Source organism: Neltuma alba, unplaced genomic scaffold (genome assembly GCF_004799145.2).
Source record: "Neltuma alba isolate B1F8T4 unplaced genomic scaffold, ASM479914v2 tig00011499_pilon, whole genome shotgun sequence".
Classification (NCBI taxonomy): domain Eukaryota; kingdom Viridiplantae; phylum Streptophyta; class Magnoliopsida; order Fabales; family Fabaceae; genus Neltuma; species Neltuma alba.
In genome coordinates, this window is record NW_021636167.1 from 343,231 (window position 1) to 352,688 (window position 9,458).

The window sequence follows — 9,458 nt, forward strand, 5'->3', positions numbered from 1 at the left end:
ATCGAAAGGGAAGACGTTACTTTTTCCTTTGAAAATAGACACCAAAAAAAAGTTGCTTCTTATGTTTCATGCACATCCTTATGATACGCCTGACAAAAAAATAATCCTTATAGCACGTTATGTCACGTACTTTAAAAAATATTTAAATTGTTTTAAGTGTAGATTTTGAATTTTTAAATTTGTCAAATTTTTAAGGTAAAAAATTTGTGTTAAATTTTAGTTTATTGCCACTTTAAAGATGCATCTTTACGTATGCTTAAACTTTTAATATTCTAGTATTTCTAATATCTTATCATGTGTGTGTATACATATACACTTTTCTGAATACTTAAAAAATTAAAATTTAAAGCATATGCGAATTTACTACTTAAATTTACAAAGCATTTAATTACAGATTTGCTATTTAAATAATTTTTATTAAATTAAACTAAGTGTTGGAAACGTTAAAATTAAGAGACTACGCCCCATTAAAACCCTCCATAAACATGTTTCATAAATCACTATTAAAAACAATCCTCATATACTTGTCTCGTATTTTATAAATCACTCTTAAAAAACAATTTATAAGTAGCTTATAAGTTGTTGGGCCCTAAATTTCAAGAGACAACTAAAAGTTGAGATAAACTTAAAGGACCTAATATATACTACAATTTTTAAATTAATATATATCTAAGGTTAACAGTAACACACTCATTTTATGTTGAGTGCAACCATTCTGAGGCATGTGCAACATTTTCAAAGATGAATTGCTCGCAGCTAAGGCCTGTAAATGAACCCTAAGTATCCAAATAATCAAAGAACGAGCGAGAGAGCAAAACAGAGAGATACTCTCCCCCAACATCGAACTTAGAAACAGTAGTTTAACATTCCACCTACAACAGATGCCATCGAATTAAGCCCAGTAATCCAAATATAACATACGGCTCTTTTCCTCATTCTCGCCACCCAGTATACGACTCAAATCAAGGAAATCAACCCATACTCTAAAAAATGAGAAATACATAAGAAATAATTAAATCCATCTTATCTCTCTCACTTGTAACCCTTTAGAGGATCAGCCGTTTTTCCAGATCTAGCATCACTCCATGCTTTTGCAATTGTTCTCTTCATTTCCTCATCTCCTTCCTCATACATATTCTGCAATGCTCAAAAATATTGAACATCTTTAGAGAAGCGTTCTAACAAATTCACATCTCGTTTTTAGATACTCTAATTTTGCATCAAACAGTAACGGTGAGAAAAGAAGTCCTCTTTAAAAAGTAAATCTCATTAATATCACTGAAATAAGAATTAACCACAACATCCTCAGCAGACTAGAGACAAATCTGACCTTCATTAAGTCCATGATTCCAGCCATAGGGTCTTTCTCTTTATCCAAATTAGGTTTCATCTGTAGCATTGGAAAATAAAAATAAAAATAATCAGCCTAACATATAGCAGAGGGAAAAGAACCATCATCTCACTCACAACGTTTCACTACCTTGTCTTCTTTGAAGTGAAGATCTGGCCAGTTTCCTTTGGAAGCCTTGACCAATGTGATGATCACCCTTGTCGGCTTGACCAACACCTTGCATTTCTCAGGTACTATCTCACCGTGCAGTTTTGGTATAGCACATCGGTAGTTCTTGCCCTGGATATCATGGAATTTGACATCAACGGACATTGGTTTGAACTCAGTCTCGATCTTATTCTCCTCAACTCCTTCTAGAGATACATATATCTGCAGCAGGAGATTAGACAAAAGAAAGAAAACTTAAACGTCAAGGAAAGAGAAGATTATAATATCTTAACCACATAGTAGCCGCAACAAAGAATTTACAACTTTCATAACCACTAATCTACTTCAAATCAAAAAATTCAATGAGATCCAACTAAAATGTTAATGTTATTGCTCATTAATGCCAAATAAATAAATGTCCTCTCATGAGAATACTGATCTGGAGAAAGGCTCCTAATATCATTATAATTCAGGTGGCTAGATTAATAATAATAATAAAAAAATAAGTATTATTTGTTCTTACCTTGAGTTTCTCATTATCTTGATCCCAACTGAATGAACTAAGTGTTGCATACTTGAGGGCTGGAATAGATGGCACCTTAGTTCCAGTTGAAATTGGAGCTGGAATCTGTGGTGGAGGTGCAGGCGTCTCCTTTGATAACTGCAAATTAAATCAACAAAACTTAACACGAGGCACCACACGCAAAAATTTAACCAGGAACTAAAACTCCAGAACACTTTCACATGCATCAATTACTACCCTTAAGCCCTACTAGTCTGATTATCGGAAGCGCTTATCAAGAAATTCAAACAATTACTGTCTACATGAAAAACGCCACAAGAACTGTAATTGTTAAAGAGAGTAAGCACAACTATGCATAAGTTTAGTCCTTCCCATTCCATCAATTTGAATTGCAGGAAAGATCTCCTCAGTGCTGAATTATGAGCATCCAAAAGGGCTTTTTAATAAATAATGAGGAAAATGGAATAGCACTACTTGCAGATCATCAAGCAGGATCGTGGCCAACTTCAGATCTCAAAGCATTTTTATAATCTCATTTCTATTGCGCAACAAGTACAAAGTGAGTGCAGAATGAATCAGAATGTGATGAAAGGCGAACTTGTTGACAAAATCAAAGCCCTTCTTGGTATGGCTAATAGAACAGCAACGGATTTTTTGGCATACTGAAACGTAATGAGTATTTGAAAGACCAGTAAGATCACTTCCAATTCTTGAGTCTTTATGGCTTGACAAATCTATCATTTGCAAACTGTTTCTCACAACTTCGGATTAAGAGAGTGAAATGTAACGAATGATTATTAAGAGAGTGAAACTTAACACGAACAGAAAAACCACATGCCGAGTTTTGATTTGTGTACCAATACCAATAATTTACTATCATAATTCCGAACTGGCTAACAACTAATAAATGATGGAAAAATTTTATCTGTCAGATTTTTTCCCTTTCTAAGAATGACAATCATTTCTCACCAGCACACGCTATTACTCGAATACTCTCCATAGCAAAATCAAATTATTAACAAAAAAAATCGAAAATCAAAATCGAATGATAAATTTCTATCTTAAAAAACAAAAAATACCTTTTCCAGGTTGTTAATTTCGGAGGAGAGGAGAGAGATGCTTCGAGGTCGCTTTGCCATGCTCTGCAAGTGACGAAGTTCTTCCAAATCCAAAGCCAAATCTTCAGCCATCGGTCTAGCTAAGGAAGCAGAGAAGACGAACGCGAAGAAGCTGAACAAACGTAGTGCGAAGCACGGTGATGCTGATTTGAAGACGCTTTTATACAGAGTGTGAAAGTGGAAAAAGCTAGAAGCTCCTAATAGACATGAGTAAGTAATCGAAAAAGGGACAAAATGGGAATTGCAGAACTCCTTTATTAGGGTTTTCTGCTTTTTTCTCTGCTTAACATGGAAGATTCTAGAGAGGAAATGAAGGGTTAGGAAACATATTCGTTCCTTGTAATGTTGGTCAACAGGGATGAAACACGTGTCAATGGGTCGTTGTAATTGGGTGGACTTGCTCTTACCTTACAGGCCTGTAACTGGTTGGTAAATAAGATTGGTGGAATCACTAGAATATTGGGCATCTATTTTGCTAGGCCCAACAAAACTTCTATTTTTATATCGTTTTTTTTTTGAGATAATAACAAAAAAAAAGAAATTAAAAATTAATAAATGTCAAAATTTATTATTATTTGCAAATTTAATATTGTCAATACTAAATAAAATTTAATTTGAGATATAGTAATTTTCAACTTCTTTTTGTTGTTGTTATTTTTCTTTTTTCTTTTTTTGGAACTAAAACTTTTGTAATTATCCAGTTTAAAAAGTAAGTTTCACTAATCATAATCATAATTTATAAAAATCTTTGTTACATATTTTATAATATATATTAGTATATCAATAAAAAGGCTTATTTCTTAAAAATTGTTTAAATTTGGTTAGTTACACTTGTTCAATTCAATGATTCCTCGAACAATTTTGATAATATATTCAGAATTTAAGGCATTATGTCTTGTTATAATCTGTATTTACCTTATTCTTATAATTGTTACTATTAATTTAATGAAATTACATGTGTAATAAATCTATAATTTATCTTACGTATTTTAAGATAGATTGGTTTCTACTTTCTACTGCTGACAAAGAATACTCCTATTTGAAAAAAAGATACTTCTGTTTCGCTATGTGTACATATATATTGAATTTAAACTTTAGAGTTAATATAATTTTTGAATGATCAATTTTTTTTTAATTTTGGTCTTCGTGTCTCAAATTTCAAATATATTTTTAAGCAATAGTCATTGCTTTGCAAGCCTCGATCAAAATTTTGTTTATTGACTTGCCTTCCGACCACCAATAGGCTGAGATGGTTTGCTTCTCTCTTGAGCTTGGGTCACCAGAATGTTCTGAAGCTGTTTTTGGAGCTGTGCTTTGATCTGGTAATTAGAAGCCAATCTCCTATCCAAATTTTCCTTTGCAGCTACGAGTTCTGACTTTCTCATTTCAGCAGCAGTTATCTCAGAATCACATGAATTTCTGTTGTTCCTCTTAAGTTCCAAGAAAGATGACCTCAGCTGAAAAGTAAGTGACATGAGAAGCTTAATGGGGTAAACATTAACCTTAAGAGGGGAACCCAGTGAATCACCATATTAACTCTCTCGATTCTCACATTGTTGCTCATCTCATGAAAATTTTGATTGAAAAAGAGGGACTCTCTCTGGTTTAGCTTGAACAACTTTAAGCTTGGTTGCATAAGACCACATTTCAAGCATGGAAGATGCTCTGTAGGAAAGGTGATCCCCAACATGATTCAGTCTAGATGTTTAAATGAAACTATAACAGAGTCAGCAGTACAAAACTTACTATTTCATGCAGCAAAAGTTCAGTCTATGTAATGGGGGAGAAACAAAATCTGATGACTGCTTGTAGAAGGATATATAAGGTAGGACATCCACAGTGGAAAAGAATCTATATCGCAGACTGGGCAGTTCAAAACCAATTTTTGTCTAGATCAAGGTCAGAAAGCCCGAATTTCAGCTAAATTGAGATCACAAAAAGCATGCCGTCATTTGAAAATTCATGTTATCCTCGTAAAATCCTAGGTGAGGGTTAAGAAAAACAAAAACTAAGCAAAGGAAAATTAAAAATAAAAAAGACAATTAGTCAAGGATCCACAGAATGCTTATGTTGCAGTCTTTAGGTGTGTTATGTAGCCTCCACATTAGTTTCATGGAGTAGGAAATTTTCATTTTTTTCTGAGGTTAGAAAAATAATTGTTCAATTCACTGAACGAGAGTAATTTTTAGCTTTGGGTCTCAGAAATTTAAGATAACTTCAATTCTGCACATAGACATGACATAACTGAGACGCCACTACATACACACGTATGAAACTAACATTAGAGTTATCTTAAAATTTGCAGCCATCTGTAAGGAAGACAGTCAGATTTCGCAGAGAAACACTCTCTTGAGTGGTTGAAAAAAAGAGAAAATAAGCAAGTTTTGGATGCCAGAGGTCGGTGAATTTTATTTTATGAAGGAGCTAGCTGATGTACAAGTGCAGCATAATAGTTTGCATCAAACAATACACCTTGAACTTGTGCATGACACAGCACCCATATTCTCCCCTACTTCCAGTTCTACATGCAAAATGAATATCCAGTTTTATTTAAATTATTGGTCAAGGACTCGACATCTAAGTTGAAGCCATGTGTTGTAGCTTGAAAGCATTTCCAGATGAAAAGCATGAATTGCTCTGTGGGAATTAGAATCGAAGTCAAATTTCATTATCCTACATGCATGGTGAGCTATTTATAGACTAATGATGGCTTACTTGAGCACAGTTCAATAAACTGTCAGGAATGGTAGCACTAACTTTTTCTAAAGTGGTGATTTCCATTTACCTCATTTACTCTCTGTCTCAAATTCTCAACTTCTGTTCGACATTCCACCACAAATCTCCCCGCATTGTCCTTGAATTCCTTCATTTCTATTCTCTTCGTTTCATAAAAGCTATCTTTGTTCCTCTCCAATTCCTCGAGCTCCTCTATTTCACTCTGCAAAGACCTAAAATATAATTCTAATCAAATAATTATACTGAGACAAAAGAATCACACATCAATGCTATTTAATTCACCTCATCTCAAAAGCTCCAGTTTCCAATTTCCCTTCAAGGTTCTCAATTTCGGACTTGAGAGCCAGAATCTTATATTTCCTCAATGATACTTTATTATCGAGCAGGAAGCACCTCTGCTCCATGGACCTGATATTTGCTAGTCTTGAAGCAAGAACCTGTGACTTCCTGGCCTGCAACTCTTTCTCAGCCTGCAAACAAATTTACTTACTATAAGTTTCCATAGTCCTGGAATTTTGCTTGTCTGTCTTCCTTGATTAAATTCACGCAAAACTTTTCAAAAATTCTCCCTCGTAAAACTAAAAAGCCGGTGAAATTTTTCTTCAAAATGTCTAATGACGCATAACTACGGTATCTGTAAGTTCTTTCCTCTTCGATAATGAATAGAAACCACGATTACTGCACATATAACGAAATGAATCCAAAACTCACGCCGGAAAACTTAAATCTATGCCCAACTCTAGGCGAAAAGGGGACAAATGTGAGATAATCAATCTACGTTCTCGTTCTCTCGGTTGATTTTCTCGGCAACCAAGAGAAAAGGATTTCACATAGTTCACCTGGGGAGGTACTACAGAAAAATCATGAAGATTCTACACATACCTTGTTTATTTTTTTGGTGAGAATATAAAAATTAGGGATTGAAATGAACCTGAAGCAGAGACAGACGCTGGTTTCTAGTGTTCTCCATGTCTTGAAGTCGTTCGTGGAATGTGGAGGGAAGCGCCATTGCTGAGACGAGAGCGCGATCACAGTTCTGGGCTATGGATATGCGGTTTGAATCTCGCGCCATATATACTCTCAAACTAATTTATGAACAATATGGCAAGTGATAACCAATTTTCCATGAATTTTAGGAAGAATTATAACCAAAGTCTCAAAAAAGAATTTTATTAAAAAGCTACAATAACAATCTAAACAGCATGTAATAAAAAATTTAAAAAAAAAAAGTAACAATTTTTTATTTTTTTTTTAATTATATTTTTTTTTAGAATTTGATTGTAATTCTTTTTAAATCTTATGTTACGCACATATAAATGATATTTAATTTTATATTTATATATCAATATATATATAACAAAATCAATGAGTAGTCATATAATTACAAGGCATAAAGATATAATTTAATTTTAAAAAATAGCTTAATCAAAGTTCATGTGTAAATTTGTCATGAAAGTTTTTACTCAATATTGCTTTGAAATCTTTTTGGGTTAAAAATTGCCCCGATTTTACCTTTTGCTATTAAAAATATTAAAGGTCAATATAAATTTTTTAACAATCAATATTATTTTTTTTTAACAAGATGGGATAACATTGCTTTTTGGTGAAAATTTACAAAACAAATTTATCCTTAACCTATAAACATTGTCATATCAAGATCAATCAACATTCAATATAGAATATAAAATTGGTGGTGCAATAAATGATCTCGCCCATTTGCCATTTGAACCTTAGGCTTGATTGGGGAGCATTATGGATTCATCAATCAAAGTCTCAAGTTCAAACCAAAAGAGATGTGGCCCATTTAACTTCTATGCCTGATTAAAAAATTAATTGTTTTCTATTTTTGTACCCCAGAAAATTGTTTTTTATTTGCTAATCATGTTCTTATGCATTTCATGGCTTGTTTAGATAATCAACTCATGCGGTGATTGGGATATAATCAAAGGGACTACGAGATAATTAATATATTTAAAAGTGTTTGGTCACTTCAATCTGAAGCGTGCTAACTCCATTTAAAAACAAACATAAATAATATACTATTTTTCAATTTTAAATATAATAGTTATTATTAAAAGGGTTTGTTCAAATACATTCTGTCAATTGAAGTTCTCTTTTTAAACCCCTCCCTATTAATTGCATATATAAAGGACATTTTTTATTAAAGAGTGTTATTCAATATAAATTATTAAAGAGAATACTTAAAAAAATTAACACATTTTTTTATAAATAAGTAACTTTATTTTTTTTAATTTCTACCTGTTAATTATCTGATTTTTATATTTATGACAAATAACGCTTTTATATAGGTTAATGTGCTGCTTCTAAAGCACTCACTCTTCAAACCCCAATGGTCCTATTCCATACCAACTTGGTTTTAATAGTCTAAAGTTTGATTTCCATCTTGAATAGTGGAGGGCAGAACCTTCTTGTCCCAATGGCAAGTAAGAAAATAGAACCTTTAAACTTGCTTTTTTTTTTTTACCTTTAAACCTCTCCCAAATTCCAAAATAAATTTGTCTATTCATTTGCTTCACATTCTTATCATTTGTTTTTGCCAAATCAACATTTGAGTACCTATATTCCAGATCAATTTTACCTTGGGTCATGTATCACGGGGTTCAAAAGTTGAACTCCTTATGAAGATTGAAGTTCATTCTCCTTCAATATAACACTGCCTTAAACTTTAATTTCCGTTAAATATCAAATGAAAATTTCTAAACCCTTTTAAAATCTGACTTTTTACGGTGATTCCCTAGTGTATTGTAGCTTTCCGTTAAATCATAAAATAGCTCAGCAAAGTATTTTTGACCCTTTTTTTTAACCGTGATTCCATAGTACATAGTAACCATCTTTAATCTCAACTCTGAAAACCAGTAGTTGTGTATTGAAAACCATGATGAAATCTCTACCGTCTTTATTGCCATTTACCAAATCGTAGAACCTTTGATTTTTTTCTCTTTGATCAATATCCCTAATGTTTCAACCCAACATGCACCAAAATCTCCAATTTTATTTTAAATTTTCTGAATTCAAATTCAGAGTATAATGAATACAAACTTCCTATATATTCCATAATCTTATTTATGTTACATCTAGCCCCATAATTTTATTTTATTAGGGTATCTAGCAACCCAATATCATTTTTTAGTATCATCCAGTACCCTAATCTTTAAGGTGCCAAATGCATTATAAATAAGATTAAAATGCTGAATACATAAAAAAAAAAATTAGGGTGTTGGATGTATCATAAATAAAAGGGAAAATTGCAAATAAAGACCCTCCAATATATAAAATAGCTATCAGGGACCCTGAATTTGGAAAATAGCTTCAAAGGACCCGGTCTCAAATTGCAAATATGAAATGATGGTAGAATGTCCAAAATGCCCTCTGCTTTTCTCTCTTTCTTCCTCTCCAGATCATCTTCTTCCCGACCTTGCCTCCTCATTTTCCTCTCTCTCTTCGTTCTCTCTTTCCTCTCCAAGTTTCCTTCCTCTCCTCACTCTTTTCCCAAAGTATATGGAACTCCCAATGTCTTTCGGTGGTCCTCTCCTCATTGTCATTCCCGTCACTTTCTTCTTAT

General features: G+C 32.9%; 2 protein-coding genes across 2 annotated transcripts; both read right to left on the bottom strand.

The window, feature by feature from the left end:
• Window positions 1-673: 673 nt before the first annotated feature.
• Window positions 674-3,369, bottom strand: LOC114714329 (calcyclin-binding protein-like). Its single transcript, XM_028899052.1, has 5 exons — window positions 3,101-3,369; window positions 2,022-2,159; window positions 1,481-1,720; window positions 1,331-1,390; window positions 674-1,137 (listed from the first exon to the last, which is right to left on the bottom strand). The coding sequence occupies exons 1-5, from the start codon at window positions 3,209-3,211 to the stop codon at window positions 1,033-1,035; spliced, it is 654 nt and encodes a 217-aa protein (XP_028754885.1). The 5' UTR covers window positions 3,212-3,369; the 3' UTR covers window positions 674-1,032.
• Window positions 3,370-4,298: 929 nt separating this feature from the next.
• On the bottom strand, window positions 4,299-6,884 carry LOC114714326 (uncharacterized). Its single transcript, XM_028899049.1, has 4 exons — window positions 6,807-6,884; window positions 6,158-6,345; window positions 5,925-6,087; window positions 4,299-4,596 (listed from the first exon to the last, which is right to left on the bottom strand). Exons 1-4 carry the CDS (start codon window positions 6,882-6,884, stop codon window positions 4,354-4,356), a joined length of 672 nt encoding a protein of 223 aa, XP_028754882.1. The 3' UTR covers window positions 4,299-4,353.
• Between the last annotated feature and the right edge of the window lie 2,574 nt (window positions 6,885-9,458).